This window comes from Heliangelus exortis, chromosome 4 (assembly GCF_036169615.1).
Source record: "Heliangelus exortis chromosome 4, bHelExo1.hap1, whole genome shotgun sequence".
NCBI classification, from domain to species: Eukaryota; Metazoa; Chordata; class Aves; order Apodiformes; family Trochilidae; genus Heliangelus; species Heliangelus exortis.
The window spans coordinates 11,515,535-11,537,386 of NC_092425.1; the positions used below are offsets into that span (position 1 = coordinate 11,515,535).

Genomic DNA, 21,852 nt, shown 5'->3' on the forward strand with positions numbered 1-21,852 from the left:
CAGAGAGGACCTCTCCCTGCCAGAGCTGCTGGGGGGAGGTCACTGGGCTGCTCAAGCCACCCAGCACCATGAAGCTGCTCCTGCTCCTCCTGCTTTGTGTTTCCTCCGTTCAGTCCCAGGCCTCTGTTGACTATGATGATGAGGTTGTGATGCTGATAAGTAATAATAACAGCACAAATGATTCGTTTTATTTAATTGCATTTATTTAATTGCATTTAATTGCTGATTTTCTCAGCTTGTGTGAGCTAGCTGAGGTAGAAACTGGGAGGAAAAATGATCCAGGGAGTGTTCTTTTTCTGCTTGAAGTGTCAAAGAAACAACCTTTGTGTTATTTCTTGGTGTACATGTAGCTGCACAATAGTTATTTTCTAGTTTTGGATGTGTTTTCTTCTATTTCTATTCTTTCTCTGTAGGCAATGAAGAATGTATGATGGTAAGATTATTTATTTAGCTGAATTTGTTTAAGGATATCAGTTTAGCAATGCTGACATATGATGTTTAAGACTGTTAATTGAATAGAAATATGTAATTAATCATTCCCTGTCTCCAAGACAGTAAGATCTTTTCTATTGATTCAGTATACATTGGAAAGAAAAATAACTGCCAGATCATATAGATTTACATTTAAATTGAAGAGGTAAAATTGTTTAAAAAGGCAAATAATGAGGATCATTCTAAAATAACAACTTAGCCATATTTAGTTTTGTTTAAGTAAAATACTTTTATGGGAAATGCAATTTAGAATCTCAGTACTTTCTTATATTTGTAAAATCCCCACAAAACCAAAAAAGGTCAGGGCGATCTGAAATGAGATTTTTCTTGTTATATGATCTCAGAGCTTGTTTCTGTACATTAACTACTAATAAGACTACTCTGCTAATAATTTTCTGCAGTTGTGTGATTTCTATGCTGCCTACTTGTGAAACTATGTGAAGCTCTGTTCCTGTATCCTTACAAACCTTTATTATTTGTAGCTAAGTCTGACTGGAGCTGGTTGAAGATTTTGATTCGGTTGTTGAAACAAAAAAATATTTTAAATGGTTTATTTTCAACAACTGATTAGGCTCAAAGCCTGTTTTCCTTTCTCAGCCTTTTTGACTATCTCATTTCTGGCAGTGACAGGGAATGTTTGCATCAGAGGAAGCTCTAAAAGCTGACCCTGAGAGATGTTATTGAATGCTTCTCCTAAATGTGGCCTTTGACTTGATGATGTATTCGACTGTAGCCTGATTTTCTGACACCTTAAAAATTTTGCTGTAGCCTAATGAAAAACTGGGACACTGATAACCTGGTGATGAATATTATTCCTAGCTCAAAAAATGTGCATTTTTTTCTTTCCTACTACTTTAAGCTTTATGTTGCTTAGTGGCTCTGAACTATATAAATTTTATTCCTTGGTCAGAACGAGCTATTGAAATATTGTCTTGCTTGGCTTTGAAGGCTTTTTGGTTTGCCTGTATCTAAGTGGAGGGAGTGAGGGAGGGCATAGCAATGACATTCAGATAACATCATGAATTTCCATTATTGCTTTTTGCATTCCATCCCATGGATTTCTTTGCTGTTTAAAACACTCCAGAGTGCTGACTGGACACCTCCACCCTTAGCAGAGCATTTTACAATAGCAAGCCCAGACTGAGGGCCACTCATTCTTTCCCTCTGGCTTTGTAGGATGATGGCCCTCAGATCGGGGTTCGAGGCCACCGACCCCTGGACAAGAGGAGGGAAGTGTCCCCCACAGTGAGACCCGTGGCACCTCCCATCAGTGGCAGTGGGTACCAGCCCCGACCCCCCAAGAGGGGGAAGCCGAGTGACAAGAAGGAACGGATCATCTACCCCGATGCTGGGGGCTGCAAGCATCCTCTGGATGAGCTGGTGGGTGCAGATGCCTGATAACAAAATGTGGGTTTTCTCCTCGTGTGCCCAACAAGGAGTTTTCTTCACCAAATTAGGAGCAAGTCATTCAGCTAAAGCAGCCCGACTTTGCATGGTTTTGCTGCAGTTTGGCAGGGCTGCATTCACAAGAGTAATGCCCCAGTCTATGGAATTAGCTGCAGTCAGGCAGTTGATAGTGAAGATGGGGAGGTGAGATTTGAGCTGTAACTGAGGGAAGGAAGCACCAGTGGGTTAGCCTGTGCTTTCCCTGTTGTATTGCATAGGTAACAATTCAGAAGGGCAGAAAAGAGCACTAGCTTGATTTTCAGATAATCTCAAGGAAATCTAGAGACCAAAGGAAAATAATCTCACATGTCTGTCTTAAAATTTGTTTCAAACCTTAATTTCAGTCTACCTTCAGTGACTGCTCCAGCTCTTACAGAAGAGCATGCAAGCATGCTGAGAGCCATCATACTGCTCACTGTCTTGAAGTACTTTATCACACTCTCCCTGCTGTGCTGTCAAAAGCCACAAGCTGTGATGGTCTGTACAGGCATCTCAGTGTCTGACAGCAAACTTGACTGTAGAAGTTTCCAGCAAATGAAATCTGTTAAAGCTTAATGAATGTATGATTGTGGTGGAGTCCCACCGCTGCCTGGGTATTTTGGTTCTCCTGAGACTTCAGGATTTCCCACCTCTTTTTAAAACACTGTTGTCCTTTATGGTGCAGTGCTTGCAGAAGCAAAAGAAATGGTGCTCAGCTTCATGAGATGATAATTTTTTTTCATGACATGAGCTTGGTCATTTCATATGACAGATATCTACAACAAGGTGTGAAGAACATGGCTGGTTTTCTGAGGTTAGGGAAAGAGGAAGAAGGTTGATATAAGCATACACAGGCAGCTGTAATTGTAGTTCAGGTGGCCTAACACCCTGAAAATTCAACAATGGAGGAAAGTGAAAAGCACACAGAGGGCCAAAAAAGTGTGAAGAAAGAGAGCTTTTTGCAAGAGCTTCAACAAAAGAACCCTCCTGGTAGACTCTCCTTCTTGCCCTGCTTGCAGCTGTATGTTCAAAGACAAGGTCATTCACTGATGGGTTTAGAAAGTTTTTATTTTTCCTTTTACTCACAGCCTTTTTCATCTTTTTTAAGGGAGTGCTGTGTCCGACTGGATGCGAGCTGCAAACTGCACTGGTGAAACAGGAAAAAAATGTGAAATCAGTTGTCCGTGACCTGAAGGACAAAGTGAGCAAACTGTCTGAAACCTCTACAACTTTCTATGAATATGTGACTGTTCTAGATGATAAACTGGCAAAGAGGCAAAAACAAAAAAGAGGTATGCACTTTCTGTTAATTACTGGTGTAAACAGCACTGTTGTTCTACTGGCATTGCTACTGTTACTTGTTAGTGGAACTTCTTAAAACAAATTAAAAATGCAATGGAATAGCTAGCAAAGTAGGTTTTCATGACCATGTCATCTTAAGTCTTAAATAACCCTCTGAGAGAGGCAGAGGAATAGATCTTGTACTAAAGCAAGATTCATATGAGGCCCCTAAATGTAAGGGTCTTGTGTTCCCCCTGTTTTTCCTGTGTCCATATAATCTCTTTATGCCCAGCTCCTGACCTGGCACAACAGCTCCCCAGAAAGAAAGTATTTATAGTTCTTTGACAGAATGTAGCAATACTGCTGAATCTCCTAGCTAACAAAGAAATAGCAATACATATGTCCCTTTTCCCCAAGAATCTCTGCATAGTTCTTACACATTCTGCAAAAGGAAGCAAAAGAAATGCGTATCCTTCCTCCTCCATAGGGACAGAAGTGTCCCCTCAGATTTTGCTTACAGATTGCTCTTCATTATTTCATAACTGGAAAACTTGTTGGGAACTAAAGTGCTGTTCATCTTTTTGCTTTTCTAGACAATGATGATATCCTTTCTCAGTACAACACAGAAGTGGAGTTGCATTATGGTTATATAAAGGATAATCTGGACAACAACATCCCATCTAGCCTCAGGGTTCTCCGTGCAGTTGTGGACTCTTTACACAAAAAGATACAAAAACTGGAAAATGCCATTGCAACCCAAATGGACTACTGCCGTTCCCCATGTGTTGTTTCCTGTAATATTCCAGTGGTTTCAGGCAAAGGTACTCAATTTACTATGATAGCATCATCTACACCACTGTGCAAATTGACAGATGCTTCATTTAATTGGTGTGAATGTTCCTCTGAAGCCTGTGTCATCAGCTAGGGCAGCAGAAAAGATGGGAGTTGATTCTAAATGAAAATTTTTTTGATGTATGCCTGAACCACTTGTCAGACCAAGGATCCTTTTACCCAATATCAATCTTCATTATTGGCCAGTAGCATTTTAAAGAAATATGTGCTTCAGGATCTCTGTAAGGTGGAGGTGACAAATTTGAGACAATCATAGTTGTATTCTTGATTTTTTCAATCAAGAAAGGTTCTGCTTTCACACAGTTATATAGTTAAAAAAATCATCAGAAAATATTCAGTCTCCTATCACTCAGGTTGAACTTCTGGAAATTCTGGTTTGGAAAAGCAGAACAACTCAAGTGCACTGTTCTTTCTTCCCTGATCCTTTCACATGATGTATCACAGGAGTCAAAATGAAAGTGGAATTTTATATATACTTAGAATTGTTCCCTTATGATCATCAAATGATTAGAAGATTTTTTTAAGAAGTTCAGAGCTTTTTCATTTACAGCTTCTGGTTTATTCTTGCAGAATGCGAGGATGTTATCAGAAAGGGAGGCGAGGTATCTGAAATGTACCTCATCCAGCCAGATCCTTTTGTCAAACCATACAGAGTATACTGTGATATGGACACAGATAATGGAGGTTAGTGTGAATTAACTATGTTGTTAAAATATTAATTAATATGGATGTTACCAAAGTAATATTAGAAATTTTAATTTTATACAAACAAATACAGAATTGTAACTTTCGTAATTACTTGAGAATTAAGTCTGATTGACTTGTTCAGAAAAATCTTGTTGGTCATCTTCAGATGCACAACTTTCTACAGTGAAAATGGTAATAAATTACTGGGATGGGGTTGGTAAATAAACACATATCCATTATCAGAATGGACAGTTTATAGGTGGGCAGGCAGGGAGGGCTTGCCTCATTTCTTACTAGACAAAAGACCTTGACAGCCCTTCAAGTTCTGCTTTTTTCACCTTTCTTTATGAAGCAAGGAGCTACTTGAGTGTGAATAAGAATGGTAAGGCTGAGCTTGTGAGCAGTGAAAACTCAGACCTGCTGCAAGGAACCCATATGCTCCACTTGTCTTCAGATGAAGATTAAAAAGGGCTGTATTCTAATGTTTCATTCTCCTTTCTTACTGGCAAGTTAACCTAAATACTGTCACTCCTGTAGGCTGGACTTTGATTCAGAACCGCCAGGATGGCAGTGTTAATTTTGGAAGAGTATGGGATCAATACAAAAAAGGATTTGGAAATGTTGCAAAGAGTGGAGGCAAGAACTACTGTGATACACCAGGTAAAATGCTGAGCATTTCTTACTGAAACTATTTTCTTGTTTTTTGAAGCTGTTTTTGGTCTTTGTTGTGGATTGTTTGTTTGGTGTTTTTTTGTCTAAAATGAATCCATCTTTCCCAACCTAGAGGAAAATCACAAAGTTGCCTCAAAGCATTGTGAATTCTGTTTCATAGAGCTCTGCTTGTTGCTTCTCAGGTGAATATTGGCTTGGAAATGACAGAATCAGCCAGCTTACCAAAATAGGTCCCACTGAAGTTTTGATTGAAATGGAGGACTGGAATGGAGATAAAGTATCAGCTCATTATGGAGGTTTCACCATCCAGAATGAAGGCAACAAGTATCAGCTTTCAGTCAGCAACTACAAAGGCAACGCAGGCAACGCTCTGATGGAGGGAGCTTCACAGCTGCATGGAGAAAACAGGACAATGACCATCCACAATGGCATGTTCTTCAGTACCTATGACAGAGACAACGATGGATGGTATGTACTTGCACTAGGCATAAAAAAAAAATAATTATCAGACAGTATATTTCTGCTTAAAATAGAGGTGAATATAGAATATGTTTCTATTTTGCTGTTGGTTTTCACAGCAGGTTGTAGTATCTTAAAATATGTTTTCTCTCCGGAAGCTGCAAGCTAAATGTCTATGTCATTTCCTTGGCATAGCCAAAGGCAGAATTGACAAAGCCAAGGGCAGGTAAAACGCTCTTTTAGGTTAGTGCTCCTCCACAGTCAAGAAAAAAGCAAGTGCACTGAATTTGATTGTTAGTATGGAGGGCATTACCATAGACAAATCAGCAAATTTGGATTCAACATATTCATTGTCAGCAATGGTGGCAGTGCTGGGGACACTGTCATGCTTAAGTAAGCAGATCTGTACTCATTCCAAAGGAAAGAGACAGATAGCATGTCCTATTTAGAATACAAAGTTCTGTCAGAAGAGAGGAGCTCAATTTGAAAGTGCATAATTTAGCACTGTGTCTGCAAACTACATGCCATGTCTTTGTCTTACAACCTAATTTCATATTCATGAATAAATTAATTGTGTAGATGGGGAAAGACATGCGGTTGTCATTGGTTTATATCTTTACATTGCATTGATATTGCAATTATGACTGTGAACTGCAAGTAACTGTAGTTAGCAATCACTAAACTAAAATTACACTCCCAAAGAGGTGCAACTGAGATTTGACTTGGTTTTCTTAGCTAATTCATCTTCCAAGTGCCCTGTGTAACACAAACTTGTGATGGTCAGTCTTTCACAGAAAGTTCAGAGTGGATTTTACAAGCTATTTTGGTTTGAAAATTTCAGTACAGGGACAAGTTTATGTATACTGTTGATCTGCTTACAATTCATGTCACTCTTAACACTTTCTTTTGCCTCACCAGGTTAACTACAGACCCAAGAAAACAGTGCTCCAAAGAAGATGGTGGTGGATGGTGGTACAACCGCTGCCACTCAGCCAACCCCAATGGCAGATACTACTGGGGAGGGACCTACAGCTGGGACATGGCAAAACATGGCACAGATGATGGTGTAGTGTGGATGAACTGGAAAGGGTCATGGTACTCAATGAAGAAGATGAGCATGAAGATCAGGCCATACTTTCCACATTAACTTTTATCAAAATGTATAGGGTCAGGGTTTTTCTGCTAATATTTGTACATGGTTATCTTTTTTAGGCCCAGTATCCAGGGTTGTCTTTACATATGAGAGTCAAACGTGTGTATGAGTATATGGTGACCTGAAGTGAAAAGCTATGTCAACCATCAATCAAAATCTGACTGATGAAAATAACTCAGAAGTATATTTTGTTACATTTTTCATTTGTTCACAAGACATGAGTAACTAGCATAGAATAATCCTGATAAAAAAACCCAAGACAACAAAAACAAAACAAACAACCGAAACCCCAACTTGTTTCACTCTTCTACAATGGACTTCTATCCCACATTTGAAGAGGGAAAGGATTATTTTGAAATGTTTTCTAAAAATTAAATAAAGCCTTAAAACTAAAGTTTTCTGCATGATTCCTAAATATTTGTACTGGGGAAATATTTGTACTCTGGAGAAAAGCAAACACATTCCACTAAGTAATAGATGGGCATTTTGGTTTGTATTGTAAAGGTACAGCAACTATCTGTGTAACAAGCTGAGAAGGAATAAAGTGAAAAGATAATATCTAACTAGTGAGTCAGTCACTAGGCACTATGTTCAAATCCTTTTTGCTGGATAAAATATGCTGGGGACCTGGTTCACATACTGTGCCTTATAATACCCCTTCCATCATCCCATATCCTGTTATCATAGACTAACATACAGTATTAGAGGTAGTATTACCCCACATTTGGGGTATGTCTTTCACACAATCTGTATCATAGGATGACAGCAATTAGTGACTCCAGCCATGGGGTAGGTGCAGGTTTCATCAAACCTAGTGACCCAGGCTTCCTCTGTAGCCAGGAGCAGAAGTTGTCCCAAAAACAGGACTTCCAAACCCTAGTAGACAGGACCATCTCTCAGGAAGGGGACAGCCTTCCTCTGCAAAGGAGAGGACACAGATCACCAGTGCTAGATGGATTCTCATCTGAAACCTCTGATGTGGAGTTAACCTGTGGATCCCAGGAGGACAAAGAGGAGGCGTCATGGCAGCATCTCACTACATGAGCAGAGTTGTTCAGCATCACCCCAGGGAGGCTTCCACCGAGGCAAGAGAACTAAAAACATAAGGCATAAACCAGAAGTGCCTTTCCTAAGAGCACAGGCACTTCTCCACACAGGTCTGTAAAGATGTCCTTGCTGTCCTGAAGACAGCATGCTCTCCAAAAACGTTAGCCAGGGGTTGGTTTCAAGAAGCACTGAAAAAAAGGCTAAAAGTGAGCTGTTTTTTCAGGTTTTTTGTGACATTGTTAAATGGTATGAAACATGCTGCCCGGTGAGATCAGAGACAAGGACGTTTGCTCATGCTTGTTACTCAATAAAAGCACAGAAATATTAAACAGAGTAAATACTTATGTAACTGTACGTCAAAAGGCATAAGGGTAAATACAGGATGTCCTTTTGTAACTGTGTAATCGATAGAACTGTTTTGTCCATGCAGACAGTGTTCTGCTGAAAAATCCTGACCACATTATCAGCAAGTGGCTGGTTTAAACCCTTATCTGTGGAAGAATCCTTGCTTGACACATGCTGAGAAGTACTCTTAACCAAGGGAATATATACTATAGCCATCCGGGTGCTGGTTAGAATCATAATCTTTTAATAATCACTAGAAAATAATATCCTGTTTGTGAGGTTGTGTTTTGATGAGTTATCATGAACTATCTCACTTTGAAGGGACATTATGCAAGGCAAATCAATGGGATGGAAGGTCTACCTCCATATTTGTGCAATCAAAGCGTAGGGGATCCTTAAAAGTCAGTACTAAAATGGATTCATCATTTGTGGAATTGTACTCAGTGTTAGGTGTGTGGCAAAGCTGAGAACCCAACCTCCCCGTGACTCTGCCTGAGAACTGACTCCCACTGCTTTTGTGCTCCCCTCAAAATGGAAATGAGAGGAGGTGGCCCTGAAGTGTTGAACTCAACCAGAATTTCATGGTTCATGTTAGTGGAGGAAAGAGTTTGTGGTGAACATACCTCTAAATTCTTCTATTTCTTTAAAGTAAATAATTCAAATTATGAATACGTTATCTCCAGTCAAGATGAAAGCTTCTACAGACAGAGACGTAGAAAAAAGATATAGCCAAATACATAGATAAAGTTTATGTAAAAATGGGTTTAAAATCAGTATTCCCTTCAAAAGCTTTGTCAGTTACAAATAAAATGAAAGAACTATTTTGTTGATAATTAATCAGTGTTTATTTTAAGCCACAGATGTGTCCTGTTACCTTCATATTCACGGGGTAAAGGTACATCATGCACATACATATATAAAAAAATCTTTCCAACTCTTAGCCATAACATACATATTAAAAGCCTGTCTTTCTACAGGGTTTCTACAGGTCTGATTTTCATTCTCACACTCTTGAGGGAATAGTCAGAGGCTCTGAATGGCAGCCAGACCACACCGTTTTCGATCTCATAAGGCACGTTGTACCTGGGGTCATAGTGGCCCCCCAGGTAGTAGATGCCATTGAGGTTGGCAGCCTGGCAGCTGTTGTACCACCAGCCCCCCCCATACATCTCGGCACAGCTCTCCTCCCAGCGGTCCTGGTCCCGATCAAAGGTGCTGAACCTCATCTGCTGATGGGAGGTGTATTGGGTGCCCTCCTCCTGCCAGCCGGCGATCAGCGCGTCCCCGGCGGTCCCCTGGTAGGAGGACAAGGCCAGGCTGTACCCTTCTGCTTCAGACCCTACCCGTGCCACGTACTCCGCGTGCACGGCGTTTCCGTCCCAGTCCTCCAACTCTACCCGAAGGAGAGAGCCGTTCTGAGTCAGCAAGTGGAGGTTTTCATTGCCCAGCCAGAGCTCTCCTCGCCCTCTGCCATCCACGCTGCCGAAACCTCTTTTGTAGTCTTGCCAGGTCCGGTTAAAATTCACTGATCCATCCATTCTCTGTTGGATCAATAGCCATCCTCCCAAAGCGGTCTCTTGGTCGCAATAAACTGACAAAACTTTATTGGATCCCGCTGGCTTGATTTTGAAAATGCCACTTTTGGCACCAGAAGTGTGTTTCTGGCGGATATCATCACAGTCTAAAAAAAAAAGTTGATCTGGTTTGACAGGAGTTACCAGCAAAATTTAATAAAAGGTTCAGAGGAATCCAAGTACAAATAGCTTTCAGGAAAACTGTTAAACGTGTCTTAGACTACACTAGGTATAGTGACAGGCAACATTAAAATGACTTCAGAAAAGAAAATTACATCTTTCTTGAATTGTGAATTGTCTATGTAATACCCAATTATTAATGATTTTTTTTTTTTTTTTTTTTGCTGAGATGGAAACCAACAGACACAGTGCTTTCATTTTATCATCACACTGTTGTACTGCAGTATCTAAAACCAAGGTGTCACTTTGTTTACAGGTGGAATTTGGCTCCACTACCTCAGTAACTACTTCCGTGATGCCTGAGTACCTTTCCCAGTGTTGGCTCTCCTTCGTTTCACTCCTGATGATCTGAAGCTGCGTGCCTGAAAGTCTGGGGTATCCTCTGCACTCTCATCATGTAGCACCCCACCTAGCTGCTCAGTTATTTCCCGGGTCTTTAGTGATTTTGTTTCGAAAGTGGAGCCTCCCTTGTTGAAACTAGAAGAGGCGCTGGTCACTACAGTCTTGGAGTGACTTGCACTGCCAGATGAGACTTCAGATGGCTGAAAGTGAAGTTCTCCAAAGTCATCTTCTTCCTCCTCTCCTAAGTCTGTAAATTTGCCTTTCCCCACGTAAGTCCCTGAATGACTGGCTGCCCCAGTACCTAAGTGGCCAACACCTTTGCCAGGAGTTGAAATGCTGCCAGAGTCAGGGCTAAAAAATGATTCTAAGTCGAGCAATAACTTCTCTGGCTTGTGTAAGTCATCTGCCCCACCAATATGGTACATGGTCCCTTCTCCTCCTTGCAAATGGGAGCAGTCTGAGCCATCAGAAGAAATCACTTTTTCAACTACTTCTTCTCTAGGGCCATCAGGGGTAGTGACAACTTTTTTGGTGGTAGTTTTAGTGCATCTACGAACACTGGAGGAAGTTCTGTCAACCAGACTAGAGGTTTCTCTCCCATGAGTAGGAGTAACTAACTTGCTGGTGTATGAAGGTCCACCCCCCCTTGACTCAGCTGTGTGATAGACACTGTCGCCTCGGGAGGGGATTGTGTCTCTTTCTGGTCTCTCTAATACCACTTGCATCTGCTTGATATTATCAATTATGTTCAGAGCTTGCATTTCTGGCAGAGGCTTATGCTTAAAATGCTCAGGAACATTTGAGTCCTTAAGTGGCCTCATTTTCAGTGTGCTCAAGGTGGTCATTTGAAGCTCTGGGTGTAAGTTGATGGAGCTGGCTTGGGTAAGCTGCTTCTGAATGTTGTCGTAGCTTTCTTTGTCCAGCTGGTAATCAAAACCTCTAGCACAGCTTCCTTTGCAAGCTCGGATCTTAATATCAATGTCCACCTACATTAACAGAGAAATAACTTAGTTAGGAGGCTTTTCTGATTTTCTCAAGCAAGTCTATCCTTAACTGGACTGGGGAAAGGTGGGAGCTTCTTTTCTAAAACTCAGTTTTGAAATCGGACCTGGTTTTATTTCCACTGTAAATACAGCTGTGCAATAGCACAGCACACATGAGCTCCATGTTGTAACACATTCCCCATCTCCACTTGTTTTATTCTCAGGGTTTTCTTCATGAGTTTGGAGGGAGTGTATCCATGCAGAGCTGGATACACTCTCTTCTCTAGGGACCTGGGCAGAAACAAGTCCTCCAAGGAGAAGGGAAGACACTGGACTTGTCCCAGAGCCTGTCACAGCCCTGCTGTGACCCCTGCCATCCCGCAGCTACCGCTGCTTTCCCAGATGATCCAAAAGCCAAATCTCTGATCTGGGGATCAAAATGAGCTTCCGAACAAAACTGCTGTTTATGCCAGGACTTCTCCTTGCACTGCTGTCAGGAGAACTGGCTGCAGCCTGGGAACATGGGCTCTGCTGACAGCCCTGGCTGTGGGCAGTGGTGGCATCACTGGGGAAGGAGAGGACACCCTCCCATCACCCTAGCTGCTCAGCAGATCCTTACAGGAGGAGAAATGCCTTGTACCCAGCCAGTTATCTGCAGGTATAACAACTCTCCTCCCTGTCTGAGAGCAGAAGCAACAGACAGGACCAGAAGTCCTCCTGAGCTCACTCTGGTTCCCACGCAGCCATTAAAGAAAACCAAGCAGCAGATAAAGCAACTCACGGGGGGATTTGCCTCAGCAGGGCAGATCCTGTGAGAGATGCTTCATGTTTTTCTTCCAGAGGAAGCAGTGCTCCCCATGTATGGTGTAATAGAGAGGCCCTCTTTCTGTAGCTCAGCTCTGGAAAGAATAGAAAATATGTAGCTACTCACCTCCAAGCGCTTCATCTCCACCACCTGTTCCTGGATGCTGCTCTGTAGTGCTTTAATTCTGTTTACTTGAGTGATAACTCTCTGCTTTAATGCCACAATTCTCCTCCTCAGTTCTCCTGACACGTGGCCATAATTCTCCTCAGTCTCTGAAACAGAAATGCATCAGTCACCTATGTCTGTGAGATTCTCTTCCCTGAAAGAGTAGTGTATTTTAAATATGAAATTAAAACATGTAATTATTAACATATTTCCCACACTACTGAGCAGGTAAAAATTACACAAGTTTTTACTAGTTAGCATTTAAAGCCTTGTAATACAATATTTATTCTGTCTTTGGATCATAAGGTCCAGTGCAGCATATATTTTCACTACATATTTCTTAGACACACAAAAAAAAAAAAAAAAAAAAAGCATAGCACAGCAATGAATAATAAAAACTGGGTGCAAGATACTCACGCTGAGCACTGTCCAGGTTTGGTTTTAGTACATTTATGGTTTCCACAATTACATTATTGGATTTTTTATAGTTGTTTTGATATTGTGCAAGCTGCTTCTTGATTTTGTCTATTCTGTGACTATAATCCTGGTCTGTTTCATCAATCAGTCCTTGCATTCTGCAGCCTGATGGGCATTTTGTTCCCTAAGATTGGAAGAGGAAAATAATTGTGTTGAAATCTTCATGAATAAACCTTTTCTTAACATCCTGGTAGCAGACTTTTGGCCAACTCTGAAAACTTAAAAAAAAAACCTAGGGCAAAATTCTGCTAGATCTCTTCTGATGTCCTGGCCTATTTGTGCAAAGACTTTACCAAGGACTTGTGTGACACAGAGCAAGCCACCTGTGGGCTGGGCTTTTACCTCCTATGGCTCTGACACTGATGTGAAGGAATCACTGAAGTACATCCTCAGATACCTGCCATACAGGGAGGATTAATTTTCCCTCTCCTCTGTCCTTCAGGGTGAAATTATGTATATGTATACACACAATTTGGTATATATATGTATTTCCCAAAAGGCTGCTCTGAGGAAAAGGTTTTTTTTCAGTTTGAGGAAGAATGTCTGAGGTCAACTTGTTTAAGAAAAAAATTCCTCAGAAAAGCTCAATGTTCTTACAGACTAAAGGTCTCTGTCAAGGTTTCACCAAATGAATGTAGGAAGGAGATGGGCTGAGATGGAAGAGGAAAGAGAGAGACAAATTAAGAGTTCACAGACAATGACATCCAGCCAATTGTTACAAATTTTTTACTGAATGTTTTGTTCTCAGATTTCCTAATAAGTAGCTACTGAAGAATCAGTTATTTCTAGCTGTTTCTTGTCTTTGTCACACATCTTTTGTTCTGATGCCTTTCCCTTAGCAGCTCTAAGAATGGCACGATCAAAATTCTGCGAAGAAATCCTTTTTATTATTTTTAGGAATATCCTTCTTCTAGTTCATCTTTTGCTTCCAGACTTCCTTTCTGCTTTGATTCTGCACCCCTGCTAACTTCTCTTTCTTTCTCCTCATTTTTATCTTCCTTGCTTTTTTCCCCATAAGAGATCTCTCTAGGCTTCCCCAACATGTAGGGTTACCTATCTCCCCCCTAGAGTCCCCCTAAAGCCCACCCCCTAAAGCCCAGCACCCATCACTGGGGTGCAGCCAAGGTTTGTGAGCACCCACTGATGGGTGCTGCCTTCAGCCCCAGAGCTCACTGCTCACCCAGTCATCATCTGCACAGATGGGCCAGTTCTTCTCATACTGACAGGTGGTCTGGGACATGTGCTCCACAATCCTGGGACCACGTATCCCTGCACCCTCCTTTTCAAAGGTGGTTTCTCCACCCTGTGCCTGCCGGGAGAAAAAAAGGGAGAAAAACAAAGCTGTGGTTAACTGAAAAGCTGCCAAGAGAGGCAGAAATGCAATGCTGACATCCTCAAGTACTCAGTGGCATAGATGACAGGTGGAAATCACAGACATCTGGAGAGCATCACACCAACCAACACAAGGATTTTATTCCTAGCATTCCATGGAAGATTTTGTATTGTTGGAATAAAGCTTCTCATCTCTTAAAATCAATGCTGCTACACAGAGAGCTGGTGATGCTCGGGATAAAATTGTTCCACATGAATCTTGTGTTCTGTGTGTAAATATGAAATTAAACTGAAATTAGGATAAAACTGATTAAGTTAAAGCAAAAAAAAAAGCTTTAGAAAAACAAAAAAACCCAAAAAGCTTTAGAAAAACATTTGTTCTATTCCCATTGCTACGATATTCCTGAATTTCTATTTTCATTCTGCAACTGTCAGTCTATACAAAAGTGGCTTGAAGATGAATATGAAGAGTTTTTCCATCAGTGTTTCTGATTTTAACCACATTTGCTAACTGTAAGCTTTTAGCACTGTTTTGACTGCGTAAAGAACAAGAAAGATAAAAACACAGTTATAAGAACAATTATGTCAGTGATGGATGAATTCCACTGCGTTAAGAGAAAGAGAAATAAATATACTGAGATTTACTTCAAACCTGAGAAAGAACAGTGCTTCTATAAAAGCTAATTCTAAGCCAGAACACTACTGTTATTGTTCAGTAAAAGGCTGAAAAATAATTCTCTTTCATAAAAGAAAGTCCTGGTTTAGTTCTTGAGATGTAAATAGATCTGATGGACTGCTCTGCACATCTCACATTCTTTTCCAGCAGCATAATTAATGCTTGAAAATATTAATGATTATTGATTATTATGATTAATGATTAATGATTAATTCTGAGGTGGAGAAATTTTTCCTAGTTCTAGACTCCAGTGCCAGAATCTCAGCCCTGTAAAACTGGAATGTCATTATTAAAATCTGTTGTCTTGATTTACACCCTGAGGATGTGACCCAAGTACCTCATCAAAGTAACAAATAAAAACTTTACTTTTAGGTGGTCTTTGACCTTTTGACATTGACAGCTCCAATACAATTACTCCTATTTTGACATATCTGCTTCCTATATTTTCTGTCATTTGTTAAAAGATGCATGTTCTAAAAAAAATAGTCAAAAAACCCCATAAACAATTTAAAATAAGGTTATGGCCTGAGACCTCAATGAGAAAAGAGTGAGGTTATATTGGCATTGTCAAAAATCAGGTTTATCTCTTTTCTTACTTAGCTCTCACTTAACATGATATTGCTGCCACAGGAAACCTTCTTTTTTAATATGTATTTTGTAATAAAGGTATTGTGTGTCTTTTTTAGGTGGAAAGCTCTGCTGAAGTACTGTCCAAAGAAGAGTAGAACTCACCCTAAAAAATATAAATTCTTTACAGGCTGGAGGCACTAGCATCCAGTCACTTAGGTTTACACCTATGAATCTATAAATTCATGTTAATGCAGCAGCATTGCTGGTCCTGAAGCCAGGCAGATGCAGAAAAACTGAATTAAGCAAAACTAGAGAGCTAGCTGGGTACTCAAGAACTACTGATGAATGTGGTTACAGGAAGCTTGTGCATATGTGTGAGCACTGAATTTTAGGAGCTAGGTGACCTCCAAAATGTATCTGTCTAAAGAACGAACATTAAATAAACAAATGCTCTTAAAGCCAGAAAGATATGAGAAGAATCAAGTAAGAAAACTCATACCCGGCCTATGCTGAGGCACAGCAAGACACAGAGGATCCTCATTGATGTCATCTTCAGAAGAGGGAACTGAACTCTGAGGGAAAGGATGCTCTTCACTGGTCTCCTGGTGCAATTTAAACCTTACTGTGAAACTGAGATTAATCATTATGCTGCCTTCTGTTTGGAGAAAAAACATGCCAAATGCCCTCCTGCTAGGTGATTACCTGTGGCCTCTTGCACAAGCTGCTGATGTTGTTTGCTCCAGATAAGTTTGTACCACACCAACATGTGGGTAGCACCATGTATTCCAGGAAAACAAAAAGTCTGTCTAATGCTTCAGTTCTCGTAACTGGATGTCCAGCAAAGATGTATTCAGGACCTTGTGTGATCCAGCAGTTCTTACCTGCTGGGAGACACACACTTGGACATTTAACTCACATAATCAAAGAGTTGATACTAGGAAAAGGAACTAATTGCTTTGCTCTTTCTGTGTGATTGTCTTCCACTGCTGTGAAATCCACTGGGCTTTCCAAAGCAAGTATTAGTCTAAGAAAGTCTGATACAGCTTATCTGTGACCACGTCGTCATCAACTGGAACTGATTCCTGAAGCCTGCAGAGATCAGTTTACTGCATTTTTTAAGCTGGACCTTACTGGTGTTTGTATAATGTGCAATGTGTTTGACATTGTGCTGTTTCTTACACAAATGGTGTATTCTGATTTTTTATCAAGCAGAACTTGCTTGAAATGAACACCTATTTAGGAAGAGTGGTGCTTGAAAATGTCCCAGAACAGATCTTAATCATAATTAGGTCTTCCTAAGGAGTCATGTCTCCTTAAATGTTTGTGTAATTGTGTACATAGAGTTTTAAGTGTGATGATAAAGCTGCCATGAGGTCTATAACAAACTATACTGGGAAGTGTTGTAGATGTCTGTCAGACACTTGAGAGCTGCTGCCTGTCTCAAAAGTTGCCACCAGAGTAAGTGGTAATGAGCAAGAAAACCTTTATTTGAGCAAATGTGGGCCTAATCATTGGAAAGAACAAAGCTCTCTCTTGTTTTTTTAAGACCACATGATATTCACAAAACTCTCCATCGTCTACAGGTTGCAACATCTCATTGTATTTTGATTTAGAGGGACATGTTTAAGCTTCACTCTGGCATTGTATAACACATTTAATGCAAAATAGCTGCTTGTAACTTTGGATCCATTCCAGCAGTGTCTCAGCTTTTCTCTTATCCTCCTTTCCTCTTTTTTTCCTCTTGTCTTCTGCCTTCAGGAGGCTTGAAACCTCTCTGTGTAAAGTTCACTGCAGACAAACTGGGCCCATTTCTGGTCTTGCACTTTGTGCCTCTCTTGCCTAGGAAAACCCTCTTAAACTTAGCAGAACTTACACCCATCTGTCTGAGAGTGAGTCACATCCTCAGGTAGCAGAAGATGGAAGAGCTCAATAAGATGATGCTACACTGATTTATGTCATTGATTAATAGCTACACCGTCAGGATCTAGTTTTGCATTGCAAAGGGTTTATATTGTATATAAAACTTAATCCTATCTGTGCAAAGTCTGAAACAAGATGTTTTGTCTCTTTTGATTCCCTGCAGTGTGTTTTGTAAAGTCTTCCACTGAATCCCATGGAGTGCCAGTAATGCTATGATGCAACAAACCTCTCCTGATTTCAGCAACAAGACAACCCAACTAACTTTAGCAACAAATGGCCAAAGAGGCCATGTTTCCTTTGCTCAGTCTGAAGATCAGCCAGCCGTGGCTCTGCTGTTTGGTTGATAAATGTCTGTGAAGCAGCTTCTGAACTCAAAGTATTTAATAAATGTAATGACAGACCAAAATCTTCAGCTGTTAACTTCAGCAGGAGCAAGACTGGTGATGCTTGCCCACTACAAGCCCTACTCAGTTTTGCTCACTGTGCTGCAGCACTTCTGTGAAAGGATTAGAAACAGTTCAGAGAACCACAGAATGCTTGAGGGAGGGAAAGACTCCAATGGGAGGAAGCCTTGTGGGCCTAGGCCTAATTATTTTACAGAACAGAATAAAAGGAGCTTATTCCAAAATCTACTGGGGTCCATAGAGAGTCTCCCACTCAAGCCAACAAATTTCCTTCATCCCACTGGTGGCAGCTGTGGTGCTCTCTGTGCCTGCACTGGGGCTCAGAGGAACATTCAGAGCCAGCTCCAAGATGCCAAAGCATCTGCCCTCTGGTCCCACAGGAACCAGGGGATGAGGGCAGGAGCAGCATCTAATTCTGCAGCGTTTCAGCTGTAAGGAAGAGACAGCTATGCCCTGCCTGATCTTCCTGCATGCATTCTAAGCTAGGCAACAATTAAGCATCCTTCTTAATTCAGATGTAATGTGTCACCCCAGTTCTGGGTTTTCCAGTTTGTAAGAGCTTGATTTTAGGATCTTCACTACTCCCCAAAGATTATTTTTGTAATGTAATAAGTCTTAAAAATCAGGACCAGTCAGGGCACATCAAGCAGTGGAATTTCTGCCTGCTCAGTCATGCTAGCAGGGTGTGATGGTTTGCAAGGCGTTGTCCTGAGTACTGGCAACCAGTGTCAGACTGGACGTGGCAGCAGCATGTGCCAGGTCTTCTCTAATGCTGATGGAGAACACAGCTCTCTGGTGACCTTCAGACACCAAAAACTTAAGCTCTGGTCAAGTAAAACTTGGCCACCAGGACTAGAGGGACTGGAAAAAATTGGTAGCTGATCATAAAGATTAGGTAAGCTAAGAGGGGTTTCCTGCTTCACATGAAAGGGATTAATGGGTGAAGCTGGGGTGAAGGAGGAGTTTCTCAGGTCTTCCAGTTAAGGGCTGAATCTGGTCCTGACCTCAAGCCTGTACCTTTGCTTTCCTGTTGCAATCATCCAGTCACTTCTCCCTGTGTTTGTTTGAAAGGCTAAAGGCCAAGAGCTAGATAAACTTTGGATTTAACTTTAATTCATGACCAAAGGATGGAAGTACAGTCCACTGCTTCAGGTGTCCTGCACTTAGCAGGTTGCCACAGCACTAGTCTGGGATTTAGCTCTGGTTTATGGGTCCTTGGCTGCCCAGCACTGCCCTGTCTCCTGTCCTACCACCAGTTCCCACCACCAGTTTCCAAGTGCTGCCTTCTCCTTCTCCTACGTGCTCATTCCTCTCTTCTTGGTCCAACTCCAACTCCTTCAGCCCCAACTCTCAGCTCCACTTTCTCTTCATGTGCTCCTTGGAATACTTAACATTTCTGAATTAATTACTAGCCAGTCCCTGCATCTGGTCCCATATTTTCACCACATAGTATCCCAGGGACTAAAAGACCCAGCAAGTCCTCCAGTCCATCCACCTTATTTGCCTCTTTCTACCACAACCCTTTTCTCATTCACATTTTTTGGTTTTGATGGGGGTATTTTTGTTTGGTTGGTTGGTCTGTTTTGTTGGGGATTTTTTTCTTTTAATTTGGAGTGAGCATGCAGAAGAGAAAGTGTTTCTCTTCTTTATTCCTCTGTTTTGTGCTACAGTGGTCTTTGGAAGAGTGATTGCAAGTACAAGGTATGAAAGAAAGGGAAATTCATTGTAGCCACAAAGTCCTATAATGAACTTCTATAAACTCATGGGGGGATGGGCTTGCTGAAATACAGACAACTTTCACTGTAGGGTATGGTCTGAGGGTCAGGTGCAACAAAGACTAAGAAAAGAGAAATATGAGCATCAGTATACAAATCAGGAGCATTAAGTCAAATCGGAATGTATTTGCTTGCAAAAAAAAAAAAAAAAAAAAAAAAAAAAGAAAGACTGAGGACATCATTGTCCTTCTAAGAGTGAAAAGAAATAGAAGGTCTTTTTAGGCCACTTTCTGGCATTTAGAGGGCTAGAAATGGTAAAACAAAGGACCTGAAGGCATGTATCTTAACAGTCTCCTTTAAGGACCCAGAGAATGTAACTGCAAGCTGGGATCCTGCAGACTCACTGATGAAATCTGGCATAGGATTTCTTGAAAGATCAGGCTTCTAGGATTTGGAACTCTCACCTGCCTGATCACTGGAGCAGATGGTCCTCTCCAAAGAGGTCAAAATGAGTTATGAAAACTTAAGACACCGATCAACGAATCAACTGGAAGAATAAGCCAATCTTAGTTCTAGTGAGCAACCCACAAAATGCCAGCTCATACCATAGAAATGGGTGTAGTTACAGCAGACTGTCATCAAATAATTCATTGTGGCCTGTGGTAAAGCTAAAGCTAAACTGAGAGAGGCAAATCAGAGCTCAGACATAGCAGAGTGTGGATACACAGTCAAAGTGACAGTAAGGAAAGGAATATTTTTTAATCTCACATTGCATATAAAAAAAAAATATAAATAATAACAACCCTAAAGTCATGCCATAGATGGAATAAAATGAAAAAACAAAGTGGAAGGGACTGAAGTGTCTGTTTGCAGAACTAGAGTCAGACTGGGCTCGCCAGACCTCAGCTCCCATCCTTCCCCCCTCCCTCTCTACACCAACTGCTTCAGTTACAAGAACCATGGGAGAGGCCTCATGGCACAAAATGTTTAGGAAAAAAATGTTTAGGAAAAGCTTTGCTTTCTGAGGAATTGGGTATAAAGGCTGGCACTGAGCTCTTCAGCCTGGCTGCTTGCATGGACCTGAGCAAATGTCCCAGCTGAGTGGTGTGGAGGCATTGCCCCTCATCCTGAACTGTCAGTAACCCCAAGCTGACTCTGTCTTAATGATGGCTTTTTCTCACCAACTCCTGAAAAACTTGCTTGCCTCTTAGATTTTGGCCCAAGGGTAAAACTTCAACTAAGTCAAAACAATCCCAGGAAAAATGACAGGGGGACAGAAGCTTATCACAACTCACTAGAGAGCTGGGCAGCGAAACTTAAGTGTTGAGGGGGCATAAACTGCCCTTAAGATCTGTCTTATTACTGTAGTGTCTCCCTGTCTTTAAAGCACTTGAATGAACTCTTCAGAAATGCCAGGTGAACTGGCCTTTCACTAGCAGCTAAAAATAAAGACTAGGATACACTTCAAACTTCACTTCTTAGTATATCAGCTTGAGATAGCTACATAGATATATATTTTAGTTCTGAGTGCATTTTTTGTTGAGCAATTTATCCACAACCCTAATGTGATTTCCTAACCTATTCCTCAAAAGCACTCATCATGCTGAGTGCACTCAGACAGCACCACAAACTCTTTGCTGTTCTTAATCTGTGCTGCAAGTTTGCTGAAATGAATCACATGGAAAATCATAATCAGGTCTAGAAAAAAAAAGTGCAAATAAAATACAGGTAATTTCTTCTGTAATCTTTAATTTTTTTTTTGTTGGATAATGGCACTAGATATATTAATTTAAAAACATTTATAAATATAAACGGGTTATATAGGAATAATGATGGTACAGTGTAGTGCTGTGTGCTACATAGCAAATGATGCATTTATTCTGAGTAATATTTGAGAGGATTATTAATACGTATGCTCTGGAGTAAGATATCTGTTATTGGTCATTGATAGTAAACTCCTAACATATCCTGATAGAAAATGTGTGTATTATTTTGTGGTAAGCTCAGTTAAGAATTAAGCCTTCAGCAGTAAACGAGGCCTCTTTCAAGTTGCTGTGTACTTTGATCTGTGTCACAAATCAATTTCATCAGAAAACAGAAAACAATTTCTGCAAACAAGCCTCATATTATGGGGAAATAACTCCAACACTGGCCTCTGAACAAAGAGCAGAAACTACTGGCAGGCAACTCAGGAATGACTGAATCAAACAGCTCTGATCAGAGTAACCTTCCAACCATCATAAAGTTTACTTTGGTTTCTCTGGCCAATGGTGGAGCACAGATAACAACTTCAGAG

The 21,852-nt window shown here is 40.9% G+C and overlaps 2 protein-coding genes across 3 annotated transcripts; one reads left to right on the forward strand and one right to left on the reverse strand.

Annotated features, from left to right (window-relative positions):
- On the forward strand, nt 1-7,415 carry FGB (fibrinogen beta chain). Its single transcript, XM_071743014.1, has 8 exons — nt 1-143; nt 1,669-1,872; nt 3,026-3,209; nt 3,792-4,019; nt 4,621-4,734; nt 5,275-5,397; nt 5,592-5,877; nt 6,787-7,415. The coding sequence occupies exons 1-8, from the start codon at nt 69-71 to the stop codon at nt 7,013-7,015; spliced, it is 1,443 nt and encodes a 480-aa protein (XP_071599115.1). The 5' UTR covers nt 1-68; the 3' UTR covers nt 7,016-7,415.
- Nucleotides 7,138-16,171, reverse strand: FGA (fibrinogen alpha chain). Of its 2 annotated transcripts, none has more exons than XM_071743013.1 (6): nt 16,017-16,171; nt 14,120-14,248; nt 12,880-13,063; nt 12,424-12,569; nt 10,475-11,495; nt 7,138-10,094 (listed from the first exon to the last, which is right to left on the reverse strand). In XM_071743013.1, exons 1-6 carry the CDS (start codon nt 16,065-16,067, stop codon nt 9,385-9,387), a joined length of 2,241 nt encoding a protein of 746 aa, XP_071599114.1. In that variant the 5' UTR covers nt 16,068-16,171; the 3' UTR covers nt 7,138-9,384. The 2 variants fall into 2 exon arrangements, with proteins under 2 accessions (XP_071599114.1, XP_071599113.1); XM_071743012.1 differs by having other exon boundaries at nt 14,120-14,251.
- Nucleotides 16,172-21,852: the final 5,681 nt, after the last annotated feature.

Coding starts and splice junctions, on each gene's coding strand:
- FGB (XM_071743014.1), top strand. CDS start 69: ATGAAGCTGCTCCTGCTCCTCCTGCTTTGTGTTTCCTCCGTTCAGTCC. Junction 144..1,668: donor CTGTTGACTATGATGATGAG/GTTGTGATGCTG, acceptor CTGGCTTTGTAG/GATGATGGCCCTCAGATCGG. Junction 1,873..3,025: donor AGCATCCTCTGGATGAGCTG/GTGGGTGCAGAT, acceptor ATCTTTTTTAAG/GGAGTGCTGTGTCCGACTGG.
- FGA (XM_071743012.1), bottom strand. CDS start 16,067: ATGACATCAATGAGGATCCTCTGTGTCTTGCTGTGCCTCAGCATAGGC. Junction 14,252..16,016: donor TGTGCCTCAGCATAGGCCGG/GTATGAGTTTTC, acceptor TTTTTCTCCCGG/CAGGCACAGGGTGGAGAAAC. Junction 11,496..12,423: donor TGGAGATGAAGCGCTTGGAG/GTGAGTAGCTAC, acceptor CTGTTAATGTAG/GTGGACATTGATATTAAGAT.